General features: G+C 40.3%; 1 protein-coding gene across 5 annotated transcripts in view; it reads left to right on the top strand.

Moving 5' to 3' along the window:
• The window catches only part of setd3 (SET domain containing 3, actin histidine methyltransferase), a 157,096-nt gene that overhangs the window by 40,500 nt on the left and 95,776 nt on the right, over positions 1 to 20,820 (top strand). For all 5 annotated transcript variants that reach the window (XM_063043678.1, XM_063043687.1, XM_063043696.1 and 2 more), the window contains exons 5-6: positions 2,444 to 2,516; positions 6,948 to 7,204. In XM_063043678.1, the coding sequence (XP_062899748.1) occupies positions 2,444 to 2,516; positions 6,948 to 7,204 (330 nt within the window). The remainder of the gene's footprint in view (positions 1 to 2,443; positions 2,517 to 6,947; positions 7,205 to 20,820) is intronic.

Here is a 20,820-nt window from a genome sequence, read left to right as displayed (position 1 = left end):
TATTTATTTATTCATAGAATAACTGCAGCACAATACAGGCCCTTCAGCCAACGATGCTGTGCCAAACATGTACTTACTTTAGAAATTACCTAGGGTTACGCATAGCCCTCTATTTTTCTACATTCCATGTACCTATCCTGGAATCTCTTAAAAGACCCTATCATATCCATCTCCACCACTGTCGCCAGCAGCCCATTCCACGCACTCACCACTCTCTGCGTTTTAAAAAAAAAACAACAATCACCCCTGACACCTCTGTACCTACTTCCAAGCACCTTAAAACTGTGCCCTCTCATGTTCGCCATTTCAGCCATGGGAAAAGCCCTCTGACTATCCACACGATCAATGCCTCTCATCATCTAAGTCACCTCTATCAGGTCACCTCTCATCCTTTGTCGCTCCGAGGAGAAAAGGCTTGGCCTTTTCAGCATAGCTTTGTGGGCTGAAGGGCATGTATTGTGCTGTAGTTATTCTATGGAGAAAAAATAGATAAATATCGATTAAAAATTTGCCAGCAATTTTTGGGGCAGATTAGCTCTTCTTAAGCACTTACCCTACTTTTGAGGCTGTGTTAATGGACTAAGAGAGCTCTTGGCGATGTTGATCCCAAAAACTTGAATGCAGCATTACACAATGATAAGAAAAGGGGGCATATATAATATTAGCTAAGATTCTTGGGTTCCTGGGGTATTTTTTCCCCCCTTTTTGAACATACTTGATCCTATAAGCTCAAACCTCAACAATTCCTTGTCATGCATTATGCCCTCTTTCAATTTGTTTTTCTGGAGTGTTGAATTTGGGTTCCAGTTTTCAATTATGTTTCTGGTTGGATCTGATTGTGTAGCGCTCAGACAAAGTAGTTTGTTACTGAAGATGAACTCTTGTATTTGAGAAGTGCCAGATGAAATCTTGGCTCACAGGTACTAAATCATTTTCTTTTATTTGAATAACAGACTTTGTTTCTGAGTTATGCGGGAACTCAGAATATGAATCAGATTTATTATCATTGTCTTACATGACATAAAATGTGTTGTTTTGCAGATGCAGAATGGGGCAAACACAAAATTACTATAAATTACAAAACTGTGAACAAAAATGAAATGAATGGGTAGTGTTGATGGACTTTTCATAAATTTGGTGGTAGAAGTTGTTTCTAGATTATTGACAATGTATTTTAAGCCTCCTGTACTTCCTCCCCCATGGTAGTAATGAGAAGAGGGCACGTCCTGGATGGTGAGGCTCCTTAGTGATGGATGCCACTGTCTTGATATTGGGGAGTGTAGTGTATTTAATATTTGAGTAATATTGTAAATATATTGTTTGATAAAGATATTCTTTGGTTACAGAATTCATCATGGGTTATATGTAAGAAATGCATGAATGGCATACGTCATTATGCCGCTGTGTAATGTGAACGCCTCACTAAAAGAAAATTCATCAGAGCACCATCCCAGCTTCCGTGTTTTCTTTCAATTAGTTTCTGGAGTTACAAACACAACAAGGAGGTTTGTGCCCATGATGGAACTGGCTGTGTCCACAGCCCTCTACCGTCTCTTGTGATCATGTGCACGCCAGGCTGTGATGCAACCTGACAGACTACCCTTGACCATACATCTATTGGTATTTGCAAGAGTCTTTGAGTTACCAAGCTTCTAATACGTAGAGCTGTTGCCATTCCTTCTTCATGATTGCATCAGTGTGTTAGCGCCAGGATAGCTACTTTAAGATGTTGACCCTTTGCACTGCAATGAGGATTAGTGTGTGTTTTCTTGACTTTCTCCCTTTCCATCTGTGAACGTCAGGTTCCATCGCCTTCTGCTGTTGAGTTGGAGGTTGTTGTTGCGACTCAACCTACCGATCTATATCTCACATCCAAAAATGGCGACGCGGTGGAGCACTGCAGGTTCCAGCGGTTATCGTGTAACACATCAAATTAGCAAACTTACCTGGAGAAATCAAAGCCTAGCTGAGTTTATGCAAATAAAGTAGGAACTAAACCAGCACTATATAAATGCTGAGTAAGGCAGCACCTATTTGTTATTAATAGAAAGCAGTATCACGTGAAATGATGAAAAACAGTTATATGTAAAATAGAGCCATCACGATTTGCTTTCCTCTACTATTTCAGCTAGACTTTGAAAGCAGTTAGAATGGATTTACTCCTGTCGCATATTGAAGGTGACAGTTGGTGAAAGCAGCAATTTAATGCCACACTTCTATTTTCCAAAGATATGCAAAAATATGCGTGTAATTGTTGCTAAATATTACTGTGTTGCTTATGCTTTTGGTAAGAATTAATTGCATATGCTTGCTATAATGTGCTTTGAGTTTTGCTTCTGTTTTGAGCCTTTTTGAGTTGTTGACTGTAGGTAGTATAACATGATTAGCGATGTACTTGTGCATTTATCAGTATAGCCATGGTAATGTGATTCTTTGTTTTCAGGCAGAAGAACTTTTCCTGTGGATCCCTCGGAAAATGCTGATGACGGTTGAATCTGCTAAAAATTCTATACTAGGTAGGTCATAATTTAGTAATGTAAGTAAATTTTCCTGTGATTACCTGTGATTTATTCTTTTCAGATATTTAGTCATTTTTGAAGTACATATCAATTGAAAGTTAGTCCGAGAGATTTTGCCTCTAACTTGTATTTTGGTTGGTCAGGTGAGAGATTGGACCATAAGATTTCAGAGCAGAATTAGACTATTTGGCTCATTGATCTGATCTGCCATTTCACCATGGCTGATCCATTTTCCCTCTCAGACCTAATCTCTTGCCTTCTTCCTGTCCTGACTAATCAACCTCTGCCTTAAGTATACCTAAAGACTTGGCATCCACAGTCAACTGTAGCAATGAATTCCACAAATTCCCTAGTCTCTGGCTAAAGAAACTCCTCCTCATCTCTGGTCTAAAAGGACAACCCTTTATTCTGAGGCTGTGTCCTCTGCTTTTGGGATCCCCCCCCCCCCCATCATAAGAAACATACTCTCCACATCCACTGTCTCTAGGCCTTTCAACATTCGATGGGATTTAATGAGGTCACCCTTCAGTCTTCTGAACTCCAGTGAGTACAGGCCCAGAGCCATCAAACGCAAGTCGTGTGACAAGCCTTTCCCAAAATAATTTTCCTGAACCACCTTTGAACCCTCTCCAATGTCAGTGCTTCATGCAGATTAGTTGGTGTTTATTAAGTTAATGTTGCTGTATAATAGCTTTCCAGGTCTGTTCCACCATAGGCCATTCCAATGCACCACTAACTAGTTCAATCTTGCTCGAGGGTACAAGTGGTAAATGTTTATTATTGTCACGTGCACCAAGTTACAGTGTAAAACTTTGTCTTGCACGCCATCCATACTGATCATTTCATTGCAACGGTGCATTGGGATAGTACAAAGGAAAGCAATAACATAATGCAGAAGGAAGTGTTAGAGACAGTGCAGTGCAGTCCGACAGTAGGGTGCAAGGACATAATGTGATAGATTGTAAAGTCAAGAGTCCTTCTTATTGTACTAGACAACATTTCAGTAGTTTTATAACAGTGGCATAGAAGTTGTTCTTGTGCCTGGTGGTATGTGCTTTCAGGCTTTTGTATCTTGCTGTCAGTATGGAGTTTGAACGTTCTTGTGGGGTTTACCCTGGGTGCTCCAGTTTCCTTCAGAGTCTCAAAGGTGCTCAAGTTGGGACATGGGAAGAAACTGGAGCATCTGGGAATGGTGGAGAATAAATAGGATTAGTGCATATAGGTACTTGATGGTTGGCTTTGACTTGGTGAATCCAAAAGACTTTTTATGTATTAGGAGAAAGATGGCTCCTGCATTCAAGTTCCAGGCATTGCTCCTATGCTTAAAGCTAATGTGGGGTGTCTTAGCCAGGGCAAGTAACAATACCATTATTTGAAAATTTGCATGCAGCTTTGTTTAAAGAACTGTGGCCATGGCAATATTGTTCTCAGCAAAGGCAGTTCATGCATTAACTCACATATTGTTTGTAGAAACTTTCCATACCCCAGTTGATAGACCATATTTTCCTGCTCAACCACGTTTGCATTGCTAGGTGAGAATACTTAAAAGGTATTCCAAGTACGTCTGATGTTATCTAAATATAAGCTTATCTTTGAAATTTGTTGAAAGTAGTTTTCATGAAGTGGCTGACATTGAGGCATCAATCAGTTAAAGCATCTTTGAAAGCCAGGTTTCAGTAGTGAAGCAGTTATAGTCATAGAACACTAGGGCACAGAAACAGGCCCTTTGGCACATCTGGTCTGCGCCAAAATATTAATCTGCCTTGTCCCATAGACCTGCACCTGGAACATAGCCCTCCACAACCCTTTCAACTCCTGCAGTAGTTTTTTGAATTCCAAATTTAAACACCTGCCTGCTTTCCCCTTGGTTTTTGTAGCATTTGTGTGTAAATAAAGATGAAGTGTGTTAATTTCACTCGTGTAGAAAATTTAATGTTACGGGTTTTAAAATTAAATTATTGGCATCAGCTAGATTTCCATAGCTGTTCTGACGAGTGTGTAATTCTCTAAAACTTTGGTATTTTATTATTTTAACCCTTTTGAAACTATCATGTGGAATTATTTTTACCCCCACAGCTCTAAAATTGTGTATATTATCAGTCATTCAACCCATCAAATTTGTGCCAGCTCCAAGTTTAGGAAAACAACCAGCAGAGGAATGGGTGTGAATGGGTGTGTCCTGTCCCACGATCCTCTCATATCCCTTTTGCCAATCACCTGTCCAGCTCTTGGCTCCATCCCTCCCCCTCCTGTCTTCTCCTATCATTTCGGATCTCCCCTCCCCCTCCCACTTTCAAATCTCTTACTAGCTCTTCCTTCAGTTAGTCTTGGTGAAGGGTCTCGGCCCGAAACGTCGACTGTACCTCTTCCTAGAGATGCTGCCTGGCCTGCTGCGTTCACCAGCAACTTTGATGTGTGCAGCAGAGGAATTCCACTTCTTACTCCATAGCCCTATAAATGATTTTCCCTCTAGTGCCTATTCAGTTCACTTTTAGATGCCATAAATGAATATTTATTGACTGAATAATTGATTTTTTTTTCCCTTTTCACTAGAGATTTAAAATGGTAAATCTTCTTGGTTTTACTGAGTTAGTTGGGTGAGGGCTCACTCATTACGCAAGTGTCCTCCATGGATAAAGTTTTTTTTCAGTTGTCAGTACAGTAGATCCCCTCTGGGAATAAACACTGAGAAGACTGACCCTTTCATTCAGAATTGTAACTCCTGTTGAAACACCACAGTATTGACAACATTGCAGAAATAAAAATGAGAGTGGAACTCAAATAGCTAAGTCATTTAATTATTATTAAAGAACTGTATGTGCTACCCCATTTGTTGAAATGTGAAGTGGGCCTTTCTGATTTATAATATTAGAAATTTAAATGGGTAGATCATCATTTCATTCACCAGTATCCCTGAATTCCTCTTGTATAACATCCCCACCCACACTCCCTGAAAGCTGTCATCTAATAACAAGTCAAAAACTGAAACCATTCCAGATAATTTATTTACTTATTGAGATGCACCTCGGAACAGGCCCCTCCGACCCTTCGAGTCATGTTGCCCAGCAATCCCCCAATATAATCCTAACCTAATCACAGGACAATTTACAGTGACCAGTTAATCTACAAACTGGTATTTCTCAGGACTGTAGGAGGAAACCCACACAGTCACGGGGGAGAAGATACAAACTCCTTACAGGTTGCAGTGGGAATTGAACACTGGTGGCTGGTACCATAAAGCGTTGTGCTAACCATTATACTACCATGCCGTCCCAAAGAATGACACCGCCTTTAAGTTGCATTTACAACACAATTTAAGAATTAAACAGTGTAACACTACTGATACTTCATACATGATGAGACATGGGTAGTAGCAGGGAGATGAGTAGTCTTATAGGCTGGGGGAAGAAGCTGTTTCCAGTCCAAACAGTCCTTGTCCTAATCCTACGATTTCTCCTACCTGATGTTAGAGGTAAGAAATTGTGGTATATTGGGAGGGATCATTGACAATGATAAGGACCCTGCATACGCAGTTTTCCGAATAAATATCTTGGATGGGTGAAAGGCAGACACTGTGATCCTCTCAGCAATCCTTTCTAGAGACTGGTGGTCAGATGCCTTGCAGTTCCTGTGTACCAGACAATGATGCAGTTGGAAATACTGTAAATAAAGCTCTTTAGGATTCTGAAACCAATTTTGTTTTCCTTCTAAGAAATTATTTCTTAAAGTGAGACTTGAGTACATCTTATTTATGGGTAATGTGGAAATGAAACATCCCTCTAAACTTTCATACTCGTAATGGTTTCTAACATGTGATGCTCAGACTGCAGCAGCTAAATTTAAAAAAAACTAGCTTTCTACATTTTTTTTCAGTGGTAATTTCTTTAGTCCAGGAGTTTCCAACCTGTTTCATACCGTGGATGAATACTGTTAAGCAAGGGTTCCGTGGACCCCCACTTGGAAACACACACAAAATGCTGGAGGAACTCAGCAGGCCAGGCAGCATCTAGGATAATAGAATGGTTGATGTTCCTCCAGCATTTTGTGTGTGTTGCTCGGATTTCCAGCATTTGCAGATTTTTCTCCTGTTTGTTCTGCGCTTGGAACCCCCTGCTTTTGTCAGAGGGTGGTTAATCTGTGAAATTCATTACCACAGATGGCTGTAGAGGCCAAGTCATTGGGTGTATTTAAAGTGGAGGCTGATAGGTTCTTGATTAGTCAGGGCGTCAAAGGTTCCTGGGAGAAGGTAGCTAAATGGGGTTGAAGTAGTTAATGAATCAGCCATGATGGAATGGTGGAGCAAATTTAATGGACTGAATGACCTAATTTTGCTCTTATGACTTATGGGGAAATTTTGGAGGTTAAGTAATGGCTTTCTTATTAGAGAATTGAAACCAGCCTGAACTTTTTACTTTACTTGATGTCTAGGACCAGTGTATTCCCAGGACCGGATTCTGCAAGCCATGGGAAATATCACCCTAGCATTTCACCTGCTTTGTGAACGATTGAACCCTGATTCCTTCTGGTTGCCCTACATTAAGACTTTACCTATGGAGTACCATACCCCTTTATACTTTGAAGAGGAAGAAGTACGTTACCTCCAGTCAACACAAGCCATCCATGACGTCTTTAGTCAGTATAAAAACACAGCTCGCCAATATGCATACTTTTATAAACTCATCCAGGTAAGTTGACCTTGTATAGCAATATTTAAATGTTCATCAAGGAACAACCTTATTTGCCATATGCATTAGGTGTGTTGATCAGGGTGCAGCATGTAACCAAAAGCAACATTCAACAATGATAAAGAATTATATATTTAAAAAAGTCAGAAGTTAAAGTATAGATATAGAATAAAATATGCATAAATATATAAATACCAGCATGCATTTATAATGTAAACAGTATTTATAAGAAGTGGTTTAAAGTGTTTACAGTGTAGTAACTAAGGGAATAGAAAGAGGAAGTTGTGTGGCTAACTAGAATGGTCGATCAGATTAACTGCCTGAGGGAAGAAACTTTTAAGATGGTGTGAAGTTTTTGTTTTAATAGCCCTGTAGCACTTTCCAGAAGGGAACTTTTGGAAAAGGCAGTTTGCAGGTGGGTAGTGTTCCCAGTGATTTTTCTCTGCCTGTTTCTTTGTCCTGGACACAGGTAAGGCCTGCAGCGATGGTTGCCTGCAGCCAATGGTCCTTTCTGCTCACCTGACAGTTTGCAGTAGCTTTTGCAAATTGTTGAAGGATGCTGCATGATACCAAACAGTAATGGCTAATGTGAAGATAATCTGAATTTATCCGAAGAAGATCCCTCTTTCAACAGTCAGCTGGCGGCCATTTCAAAAGCTATTTTTCACATGTAGTCTGTATTTACGGTGATGCTAGTAAGTTTGTGAACCCTGTAAATGTCCAAGTGAAGTAGCCAGATTGTTGACTCCATTTTTACTCTTTCATTTTAATTTTTGTGAACCAACTCTCTTTCCTTTTGTAAAGTCTCTTAGACCCCTTGCCCCATGCTGGGTACCACTGTCCTAGTACGTTCCTGTGTCCTTTGTAATTGCATTTCTGTCCGTTGCAAGGACAATGATTATTGAGGAACTCTGGTAAAATTTGACTGTGGTTCAGAGACGATAACTGCCATCTAACCTGTATAATTTTTTTTATTTTAGCCATGTTTCATGATTTTGCCTTTACAGAATTCCAATTGTATCACTTTGCCTGGTGAACTATTCCTGCTTAATGGGAAGCAGAGAGTATCGATGAGCAGATTTAGAGTAGGTCTGTGCTGAGACTTCCACCATTCACGATATTAGTGGCTTGAGTAGGGGCCTGGTATTCAAGTTTGCTAAATGACGGTGTATTGGTAATATAAGCCCAGTAGATGGAAACTCAAAATTATAACAAAAATCTAAGAGGCACAGCAGTGTCCACACTTTGAGGAGATTGAGGTGTACAAGGCTCCACACCCCCATTCCAGAACACGATTGAGAGGGTCCTGTCTGGCTACATCATTGCGTGCTACGGAAGCTGCAAGGCATCAGACCACGAGACCCTGCAGAGGATAGTAAAAACTGCTGAGGATCACTGGGGTCTCCCTCCTCCCTATTTGTGACACTTATTGAAACATTGTCGAGGATCCCTACCGTCTATCCCAGAATATTCTTGACATACTGCCATCAGGAAGAAGATACAGGAGCATCAGGACTAGGACTGCCAAACTGGGTCCTACCTCCACTGAGATCTCATGACTAGGACACCAAGCTGTTTACTGTTTACCTATGCTACGCATTTTACTTTCTTTTCAAATCTTTTTATTATTATTATTCAAAAAATAACACGAGTACATTGAAGTAAGCAACACTTACAATGTCTCAAGGAAAAAAAAACATTATTGTAAAGATTGAAAAATTTTTGTGATAATAAAAAAATCTACTAAGCAGAAAAGTGGGGAGGAAAAAAACCCCATTGGGTGTACAACCCCGGAATCATGCGTCATACAAAAAGCTTCTAAAGATAAACATCAAACCGCCAGCAAGATAAAAAAAAATACCAGAAATTTACAAATAGATCGTGGAGAAAATCTTATCGATTAACTCAAATGATAATAACGAGCAAATGAACCCCATCTTTTCTCAAAATCAAATAAAGGTTCAAAGGTTCGACTTCTAATTTTCTCCAAACTAAGACATAGCATCTCTTGAGAGAACCATTGTGACAAAGTGGGAGCTGATGTGTCCTTCCACTTCAACAAAATGGCCCTCCTGGCTATTAATGTAACAAGTGACTTCAGAGCTACAGCAATGTGGCTGAATTTTAACTGACCTGTGCAGTGGCTTGGAATTGGTTTATTACTTTAACCTGTACCAAGGTACAGTGAAGACTTCTCTTGTTTACTGTACAGACAAATCAATTCATTACACAGTCCAAGGGAAAAACAATAACAAGAAGAACAATAAGAATAAAGTGCAACAGCTACAGAGAAAGTACAGTGCAGGTCAACAATAAAGTGTAAGATCATAATGAGGTAGATTTTTAAGATCAACAGTCCATCTTATCGTACCAGGGATACTTTCAGTGGTCTTATAACAGCGGGTTAGAAGCAGTCTTGGTGCCTGGTGGTATGTGCTTTCAGGTTTTTCTGTCCTCTGGCCAATGGGAGAGGAGAGAAGAGGGAATTTCTGAGTGGGTGGTGTCTTTGATTATGCTAACTGCTTCGCTGAAGCAGCGAAGTCCATGGACAGGAGGCAGGTTTCCATGATGTGCTGAGCTAAGTCCACAACTCTGTGCAGTTTCTTGTAGTTATGGGCAGAACGGTTGCATCCATATCATCCATTTAAGATGCTTTCTATGGTGCACCGATTTTTAAAATTGGTTGGGGGACATGCCAATGGATTTTAGCATCCTGAGGAAATGGAAACATTGGTGAGCTTTTTTGGTTATGATATTTAATATTATGGGGCCAGAACAAACAACGTTCACTCATGGAACCTTGAAGTTCTCAAACCTCTCAAGCTCAGTATAGTTGATGTAGATAGGAACATGTGCACTGCCCCCTTTCTGGAATTCAAAAAGCAACTCTTCTGTTTTGCTGACATTAAGGGAAGAATTTTTGTCATGACAACACATGACTAGGCTCTTTTCTTCACATAATCCAACTCATTTTTATTTGAGTTATGAGCCACTATGGTAGTATCACCTTCAAACTTTTAGATGGAGTTAGAGCAGAATTTAATCACTTAGTCATGAGTGTATAGGTTGTAAGATGGGGTTTGAGGACGCAACCCTGTGAAGCACCAGTGTTGAGAATAATTGTGGCAAAGTGTTGCTGCCTGTCCTTACTAAGGCATTCAGAGATCTGCAGAAAATGCTGGTCTTTTGACAACGTTCATGTAGTATAAGAGATTAGTGAAAATTGAGTAGCAGTAAATGTAAGAAGTAATTGGAAAGACTACTGAAACGCTAATTATTGTATCCCAAGGGTTTGAGTGTAAAACTAATACTTCATTTAAACAGAATCTTTGCTGACCTCATTGCATCTAGTTTTGGGAATAGGCTTAAAAGAAGCACAAATGCAGATTAATTTCAGATTGATACTGTACATTTCAGTAGGGTTGACCCATACTCATTGAAGTATGGAAAATTAGAGATGGTGTTCTCAAGATATATTCAACCCTGATTGGACTTGAAAGGATAAATACTAAGATGCTATTTTAGCTCTTGGGGGAATCCAGAACAATCAGGTATTATTTCATTAAATAGAAGTCTCCTACTGTTCTATTTTGTTACGTTCACAGATGTCAAATTGTGAAAACTGTGTAATATACTTTTGAGTTCAGGGTGAGCTGTGGGTGATTTAAACGGTACATTAAAAGATTAATTAATATAGAGAAGCTATTTTGCTCAGTGGGTTAATCCTAACAAAAGGATTAATAAGATACAGACAAACAAAACCTATACATGCTGGGAATCTGAAATAACAGAAAATGCTGTGTAAATTTCATTTATATATTTATTTATTGAGATAGAGCGTGTAATAGGCCCTTCCACCCCTTTATGCTGTATCACCCAGCAACCCCAGATTTAACCCTAGCCTAATCATGCCACAATTTATGATAACCAGTTAACCTACCAACTGGGACATCTTTAGACCGTGGGAGGAAACCAGAGCACCTGGAGGAAACCCATGCAGTCATGGGAAGAATGTACAAACTCGGTGGCGGGAATTGAACCCATGTCAGTGGTACTGTAAAGTGTTGTGCTAACCAATTATCGTACCACCCCAAATCTCGGCAAGTCAGACAGCATCTGTGGAAAGAAACAACGTTTCAGGTCAGTGACTCTTCATCAGAACTAGAAAGTAATTGTAATAAAATCATATAAATAAAATAATAGTACTTAAAGTAAAATTATAACTTTTATCGCATGCAGAAGCTTTTGGAATTTTTCTCTCTCATTCACTATGACTAGCCCCTTCCCTCAACAACCCTACATTCCTCCCACAATTAAAAAAAATTCTGTGTAAGGATCTCTGCCTGAAAAGTCGACTATACTTTTTTCCATACGTGCTGCCTGGCCTGCTGAGTTCCTCCAGCATTTTGTGTATGTTGCTTGGATTTCCAGGATCTGCAGATTTTCTGTTGTTTTTTTTGTGTGACAGTTTTTTTCCCCATTAGTTAATCAATGGATAAGAATTTTGAGGGATTAGGCAGGTAAATTTTTGAGATTGATTGTGACCTCTGAGTACATGATCTCCTGCCTTCAGTGACTGGTAAATAGTTTCTGCCTATTATGTTGTGCTGTTCTGCACTGGTGTCTGTCTGCTGCTGTTTAGAGACACAGAAGGATGCAGGCAGGTTTGTAAATGAGGAATCGCTATGCCTGAAAAGACAAAGGAGCAGCGCAACTGGAGGACAGTTGAAAGTCACGATGCCTAGGTCAATTAAAATGATCCATTGCTGCAGTGAGAGTGACATATTCGTTATTTTGCAAGGTTAAGTTCTGCTGATTGATTGGATTAAGGGAATTTGATCACAACTGCTGTTCCTGAGATCATTTTGTGGTGAAGTATAACAATTCACTCATTTGTCGCAACCCTTTCTCACTAATGATTGCTTATTCCCTATTCTGAGAAATTGAAGTGAGCACACGAAAGACATCAATATCTGGTTCAGGTCACAAAGGGATACTTTTGTCTTACAATTAAAAACACTCACACTCACACTCTGCTCTTGGAGCCACTGAAACCATTAAAAAATCGAAAGGCATCTACAACAGAACTAAATTGAGAAAGATTGTATAATTAACACTATGACAGTGGAAAAATTAGAAAGCATTTGTGTATAATTGATACAATATGTTTGGTTTAGTTTTCTGATGTAGGTAATTACTGCAGAAACTAGTTGGTTTCTCCCCATAATACCTAGAATTTGATTGCTTAGTCAGTATTTTGCAATACTAGATTTTGTTCCACTTTGGCCATTTTTAGACGGGATTGCATGGGGAAATCATAAGCACATAAAGCAGTTGAGGTCAACTGACACACATCTATATTTTTACATTTTGTGTTTCAAGGCTCAAGGGATTCATTGGCCTGTTTCCATTTCTGCCTTCAGTGCTTGCAAGTATTTCAGTATATAACACAATTAGAGTTGTAATTTCTGGTAAGCCAACAGTGAAATCACCTGAATTCCGTATTATCTAATTCAATTAACTAGTTTGTGCACTATTATGGACTTTGCAAGACCAATTAATGAAGCAATAATGAAGTCAAGTGCTATAGGTGCTCTGCATAATAATGCTGAAGGCTGGCATACAGGGAATCCTCTTAAAACTGCAAGAAGCCTCAACGTGTTTTTCCATTGATAAAGTGCTGTTCATATCCAAATGTAGCTCTCATGCAACCATTGACAATTTGTTAGTATAAAGGAGGTAAATTCTACATTTCAGTGATACGTGGCACTCAGTGTCTCACAGATCTTGAGAAATCAGTCCACAAAGAACTCTTCTTTCCTGTTGACCCTTACAATAGAATTGAGGAGAACAAGATAAAAGTCAATAACGATGATTCTACTTTGTATGCACCAGCAACTTTGATATATGTTGCTTGAATTTCCAGCATCTGCAGAATTCCTGTTGTTCATGTACTCAATTGCTTATTTATTACTATTTTGTTTTTCTTTTCTCTTTGCATTTGCGCAGTGTGTTGTCTTTTGCAATTAGATATTTGTTTGTCTTTGTGTGTGTTTTTCATTGACTATTGTGTTTCTTTGTAGTCACTGTGAATTCCGACAAAAAAGTGAATCTTGGGTTAGTGGTGGTTGTCCATAGAGTCCAGTGATGACAGGAAACCTGTGCAGGAGAGTTTCAAAGTTTAAAAAGTCACTGCACCAGGCCCAGTGGTACAAACAAGTGAGTCAAACTGGAGTCTTCCTTGGTTGCAGTGGATGAGCATAATGTCTTCTGTGCCTTGTCATGCCCTTTGCTCTCCACAAAGCCTTGCAGTACTGCCATCTTGGCAGTTGGATCTCACTGTAGATCTCATGTGCTCAGTCTGCTGAAGCTGACTTCACATGTTAGGACAGGCATGTCTCACCAGGATACGAGGCCACCTGCTTCCCTCACCTGGTTTAGCTTGCCGATGGAAGCAGTGTTTCAGGGTGTGGCCGCTGTTGCTTGCAAACAGCTACTTGGAGCCACAGGTGAGAGCTGAGTGTCCAGCAGGGACCAAAGGGGAGTGAGTTGCCCAGAATCGACATGACAAGTCCCTTCACCAGAGAAGTCAACCCTCTATGGACACCCCACACACCCCCTCAGGGTAGTATACTGTATGGTGACATATGTTCTTTCATAATAAATTTACTTTTGATTTTGAAGTGGTGTAAAATGTCAACTTGTCCAGGTTAGTTTCCAGTACTGGAAGGCTCATTTTCCTTCTGATGAATATGTACAGGATTTTTGAGACCTCCTTTCAATGCAGTAAACTTATTTTGATTTCATGATTGACAATTAAGGTGAGGGCTAAGAGTGCCTGATGGATTGTCATACTGTTTGGAAAGACTACCTCCATGTTCAGGTGGGAAGTCCCTACCTGGAGAAGAGTTAGGAGTAGATGTTGTGAAATGAAGGCAGCAGGTGCTGTAAATATTTAGCAGGTCAGGCAGCATCTGCGGAGAGGGAAATGAAATTGATGTTTCAAGTCAGTGACACTTCATTCATTCATCATTATTATGTGCCGTGTCATTTGACCATGATTGGTCTTGGCACATTTTTCTACAGAAGTGGTTTGCCTTTGCCTCCTGGGCAGTGTCTTTACAAGATGGGAGACGCCAGCCATTACCAATAATCTTCAGAGATTGTCTGCCTGGCATCAGTGGTTGCATACCAATCTATTTCTTTCCTGTTGACCCTGACAATAGAATTGAGAAGAACAAGATAAAAGCCAATAGCGGCGATTCTGCTTTGGATGCTCAACCTTTGATTCCACCTATGGACTTGTGGTGTGCACCAGCTGCTCATACAACTATCCATCAACCTGTTCCTGTGGCTTCACGCAACTCTGGTTTTGGGGGGAGGGTGACTAACCAGGCACTGCATCTTGTTACCAAGGGTGACCTGCAGGCTAGCAGAGGGAAGGAGCACCTTACACCTTCTTTGTTAGAGATGTATCACCACCCAGACACTTCATTAGAGCAGGAGAAATGAAAAAAGAAGTGTGTTTTTAAGATGAAGGGATTATTGGAAAGAATAAGTGGAGTGTTCGTGACAGAATGGTCCCCAAGGTTCTCCAGGTGACAGTTGGAGAATGAAATGCAGATGAACATGTTAGAACTGTGAAAATTGGTAAAGCTAAAACTGCAGATGCTGAAAATCTGAAGTAAACAGACAATGCTAGAAAAGCTCAACAGGTTGGGTAACATCTGTAGAAAGAGAAGCTGTGAATGTGACGGGTCTATGACATTTTTTGTTTCACTTTCCACCTATGTTGACTAACCTGCAAAGTTGTTTTTATACTGGAACTGTGAAAGGCAGAACGTGAATACTCAAAATTACTTTGCGTTTTAGCCACAACTCCTTCCAAATCAGTCACTGCATCCACCTGCTGAAATGGCCCCTCATCTCATTTTGATGTCTGTGGGACTTGCAAGTTGACTGTCAAATAGCCTGTAACAGTGATGCAGTTTAAAATGACTCTTTTGGTTGTAAGGCTTGCAAGGTATGCATTAGATAAATAAAAATGTTATTTGGGAATCCTACTAAAAGCAGCTGCAAGAAAGTGCCATATTCACATTCATATGTGAGGTGAGTGCAGTGGTGAAGTCCACTCATGTAACATGAAAAGAATTCAAAGTGTCAAGCAGTGTGGTACAACAAATTACGCGAAATAGGGACAAACGTGAAGAAACATAAATGCATCACAGGAGGCAAACAAGCTGATGCAGACAGAAAATAGTTGTAGAAAAATAATTCTCTGCAGAAATGTACTGATGGACTGAGTTGCAGATTGTTGCACTTAAAATAGAACCGTACAGACCATTTACCCCACGATTTTGTACTGAACGTTTAACCAACTCCAGGATCAATCTTTTCCTTCCCTGCCACAGAGCCCTCCATTTTACTTCCATCAATATGCCTATCTAAGGATATCTTTTATGTCCTTAACTGTATCTATCTCTACTACTACCCACCACTGTGTGTGTGTGTGTGTGTGTTTAAAAAAAAACACTACCTCTGATGTTCCCCCCCCCCCACTATATTTTCTTCCAGTTACCTTAAAATTATGCTGTCTCATACGAGCCATTTCCACCCTGGGAAAAACATACTGGCACTCTACTGTATCTATGCCTCTTATCATCTTGTACTCCTCTATCACATCACCTCTTGACACACCTGGGTTGTATAACTTTGAATAAAATCCTATCATTTATGGTATATTGTGTCATTTCTTAATGCATGCATTACTAAATGACAATAAAAGAGGACTACGTGTCCTCATAATCTAAAAAAAACAAACCATAAACTGAGTATGTTCGTTTGGAGTATTTTATTTATTCATTTATTTATTTATACAGTGCAGAACAGGCTCTTCCAGTCCAATGAGCTGCACTGCCCAGAAGCTCACCTATTTAACCCTTTCCTAATCATAGGTTAACTTGCAATGGGCTATTAACTGGTATGTCTTTTGACAGTGGGAGGAAATGCACTCACAGGAAGGACTTATAAACTTACAGATTGTGTTGGAATTAAACTCCAAACTCAACGCCCCGAGCTGAAGTAGCATCACGCTGACTGCTATGCATTTTTTTGGTGTGTTACTCTGGATTTCCAGAGAAATACAGGTATTAAAGGTTGAATGTCTGACATGTGTACTTACTGTACATATGAACAGGTGTTTGGGAGACTGTTTGCAGACATCTTCTGCCTTGAGCCATTTTGAACTTCCACACTATCTGGGTTACAAGCTGTGAACTGGAATGGAACTCTGCTGTCACCTGGGGAGGGCCTGAAATGAGAGAAACCTTGTGGGTCTGTTCTTTGCAGTAATGACAACATTGGCTTTGTTGGAGTTGGTCTTCTGAATAATGATGATCAAACTAATGAAAATAATCAAGGTTTTTCTGCACAAATAATATGTAAATGTATAGATAAATAAAATAGAACAGTATTTGAGAAACGATTACATATCTTTCCTGCTAGGTAGTATTAGAGTTGATACTAAATCACTTTGTTCAACAAATTGCTGTAATAAAACTTGTGCATAAATGTGCTCATTAAGGATTATGTCTTTATAGTAAATTACTGATGTAGACAGTAAAAATTTATTTGCCGATTACAAGGCATAAGCGGCTGCTGTCAGGCAAGGCAACCTAGAATGTTTTTCCTCAAAGGATTTGCTGTTTTTGCTGAGCCTTTAGGAAATGTAATCAAATGCTAGTTTGTAAGAAAGACCTTTTAAAAGTTGTATCAGTATACATGATAAAACAGTTGAAATGAAAGAAGATTTTGGTTGACTGCTTGTTTGTAGGGTTGTTTGCTGAACCTGGAGATAAGGCGGCAAATGTTTTGTCACCAGTCAGGGTGACATCATCTGTGCGCAATTGAGTGTTGTTTCTGCCGAGTGCTCGCGTTTATAGATTAGATTCAACTTTATTGTCATTGTGTCAAGTACAGATACAAAGCCAATGAAATGCATTTAGCATCTGACCAGAAATGCGAAGAATAGTGTTATTTACAAAATAACTGCGAATAAAAAAGCACTACAGCACACAAATATAGAAGTACTGAGACAGTACAGTACGATGCAATACTGCTTAGCGCTGTGATGAGAGGTTCAGCAGTGTCACAGCTTCAGGGAAGAAGCTCTTCCTGTGCCTGCTGGTGCGTGTGCAGAGACTCCTGTAGTGCCTACTGGATGGGAGGACAGTAAAAAGTCCATGGTTAGGGTGAGATGCATCCTTGATAATGATTTTTGCCCTGCCCAGGCAGCGTTTATGGTAGATGTTCTCAATGGTGGGCAATTGGGTGCCGATAATCCGCTGGGCAGTTTTCACCACATGCTGGAGTGCTTTGTGGTCTGATACGGGACAATTGCCATACCAGTTGGTGAGTATACTCTCAATGGTATAGTGGTAAAAGTCCGTCAGTATCCTGGGACAGAGGTGAGCTTTCTTCATGCTCCGCAGGAAATAAAGGCGCTGTTGTGCCTTTTTAATCAGACATAGACATAGACATAGACATACTTTATTGATCCCGAAGGAAATTGAGTTTCGTTACAGCTGCACCAGGATGGAGGAACTCAGGGACCAGGTGAGATCCTCGGAAATGTGGACACCAAGGAATTTGAAGCTTGATACAAGCTCTACTACAGCTCCGTTGATGTAGATGGGGATGTGAGTGTGGCTCCTAGCATGCCTGAAGTCCACAATGATCTCTTTGGTCTTCTGGGTGTTAAGGGCCAGATTGTTGTTGGCACAATAAACGTGAGCACTGGACAACAAACTGTGCACTGGTGACGAAACGCTTGCGACCTAACCTCTAGGCTTGGCGAGCAACCTTCCAAGCAGGATAAAGCATTATAGAGAGAAATGTTAACTGTTTATTGTTTTGATTATGTTCACCCTTTCTCTGCTCATATACTGAAACATTGGGTATCACGGGTATAAAATCATATCATAAAACATTGATAGTAAAATCTTAAACCAGTTTGCAATCACAGCCAGTTTGTTTTGTTATAGGGTAAGTAAATCATGCAGCCAGGGTGTGTTACAGTTTACCTTACTGTTGTGCACTCTTAAGCCACTCTGAGTAAATTCGGATCCCTATTAATGTAATACAAATTCTCTATTTGTAGTAATTTACTAGTTGACACCTACACGAATACATTTCACTCAAGAACAAGTGTTTTAATCCATGGGTCAAGGGAACTAAACTGAAAAGTAAATTCCATTAATGCAATAGGATCAATTGAAATAATTGAGTTAATCACAGTGCTAGACAACAGCAGAGTACCAGAACTTTTGAATGGCCAAATGAAAACTGCTTGCCATCATAACCTCTGTGTAGTTCAGTTGTTTGATAGCTCTTATTATTAAGTACTTTAACATGTCACAGGAGGAAAGTTATTGATGTAAATCAAATGTTTGTGCTTTAAGCAGTTCTTGGGAGCAGAAACCTAAATGCTGTTAAGGAGTATTTTTTACTAAACAAAGGAGCACATCTAATGTCAGTGAAAGTAAAGCTTTCAAGATGGTGAATGGTTAGATTGGACAACTGCAAGGAAGTTGTTCATCCCAGCAAAGGGTTGGAACATTTTATTAATAGTTTTAAAAATTAAGAATGCTAAACGAAACCAAAGCATACAAGATTTCCAACACATGAGAGGTTGCTATTACCTGACAACCAGCAGGGATGCACTGGCCGGATTTCCTGCCGTTACTATATTTCATAATTCTATGCTCACCCGTTCTTCACCCTCCTAACCAAGAGGAAGGAGAGGAGAGATGTGGCACAACTCTGTCTGCTTTTCCTTGGCTGTAGGGAGTCACAGCTTGGACACCTACAGGATCTACAATAGCGAGGCTGTTGCCCCAGTTTTCCAGGAGATATTCACAACCATGCATCATGTCAGTGTCCATTACAGGGCGTAGAATATTTGTTTTACAGTTGTAGAACATTCATTTTTGAATTTTCCCTCTTTAAAATGCAGAAGTAATCTGAATTTTTTCCCAAGAAAAGAGTCATTAACTTGCATTTTATAAACACAAGCAATTCTGCAGATGCTGGAAATCCGGAGCAGCAGCACAGAAACCGCTGGAGGAACTCTGCAGGAAAGGCAGCATCTATGGTAATGAATAAACAGTTGACGTTTTGGGCCAAGACCCTTCATTAGGACTGGAAAGGAAGGGGGAAGATGCCAGAGTAAAAAGTTGGGGGAGGGAAAAGGAGGACAATCTGAAAAGTGATAAGTGAAATCAGTTGGGTAGGGAAAGGGGGAACGAAGTAAGAAGCTGGGAGGTGTTGGAAGAGGCAGAAGTCTAGAGAAAGAATCTGATGAGAGTGGAGAGTGGACCAGCGAAGAAAAGGAAAGTGGGAGGGGCACCAGGAGAAGAGGTAAGAGGCCAGAATAGGGAATAGAAGAAGTGGGAACAGGGAGGGGAGGGGAAATTACCAGCTTGGAGGCTGCCTCCTCCACCCTGAGAGTGGCCTCATCATGGCAGAAGAGAAGGCCATGGATGACATTTTGGAACATGAAGAGAAATTAAAGTGGCCACTGGGAGATTCTGCTTTTTGCGGATGAAGCAGAGGTGATCATTATTCATGTGCACTAATGTAGATTAATTACCAGCCCTAAATAGAACCTGTTTCCAAGTAATAAACAAGTAAATAACATGCTGCGTTTCCTATAAGGGTAGTTTACCTTTACCTGCAAATTACTTTCTGTATTTCTAACTCTGGCTACGCCCCAGCTTTCACAGAATTAAGAAATGCTGACTTGCTCCTGCTGAAATCTTCTCTGTTCAGAATGAAAACAGTTTCATTTGTGTTATTCCTTTGCTTGCCACATAGATGGGCTTCTAATCATTGCACTGTTCTCCTCCCTCACATTTCTTCAAGGTGTCTTTGAGCACATCTAATCTTTTCCTGACTCTCCAGCTATCTCTTCCTGTGACAAAGCTCAGAATAATATGTGTTGAGGAGAGTGTTGTCGACCTGCTCTTTGTGGCAGCCGGAGTGTCACTTTAACTTCGTGCTGTTGTTGTGTTTCATTCTACCTGTGCATAGCATGCATTTTATTTTGAGGTACTGTGCAGAACAGGTCCTCCCGGCCCGATGAGCCACTCCACTCAGCAACTCACCTGTTTAACCCTAGCCTAACCATAGGACAATTTACAGTGACCAATTAACCAAGTACATCTTTGGAATGTGTGAGGAAACAGGAGCGCCTGGAGGAACACACGCGTTCACGGGTAGGACGTACAGACTCCCTACAGTTGATGCCAGAATTGAGCTCCAACATCCCAAGGTGTAATAGTGTTACACTAACCTCTACACTACCGTGCGCTTGTGCGTATGACCCCAAATTCAACTTTGACTCTGGTGGGTGCACATCACCCTCCAGCAACTTTGGCAGATTTTGCAGAGAATGTGTCGGCGGTATTTAAGGTGGTGTTGAGAGCATTGGGTTTGTGCTTGCAGAACACACAGAAGCCCTGTATGTTTGACAGAAGGAATCACAAACTACCCACCTACCCACCTAGCAGGTACCACTGTGGTCCTGACACTGGAGTTGGGTTATAGTTGTCACATGT

Source organism: Mobula hypostoma, chromosome 1 (genome assembly GCF_963921235.1).
Source record: "Mobula hypostoma chromosome 1, sMobHyp1.1, whole genome shotgun sequence".
Classification (NCBI taxonomy): Eukaryota; Metazoa; Chordata; class Chondrichthyes; order Myliobatiformes; family Myliobatidae; genus Mobula; species Mobula hypostoma.
Note: the sequence above shows the minus strand (reverse complement) of the source record. Positions and strands in the feature narration are given on the sequence as shown.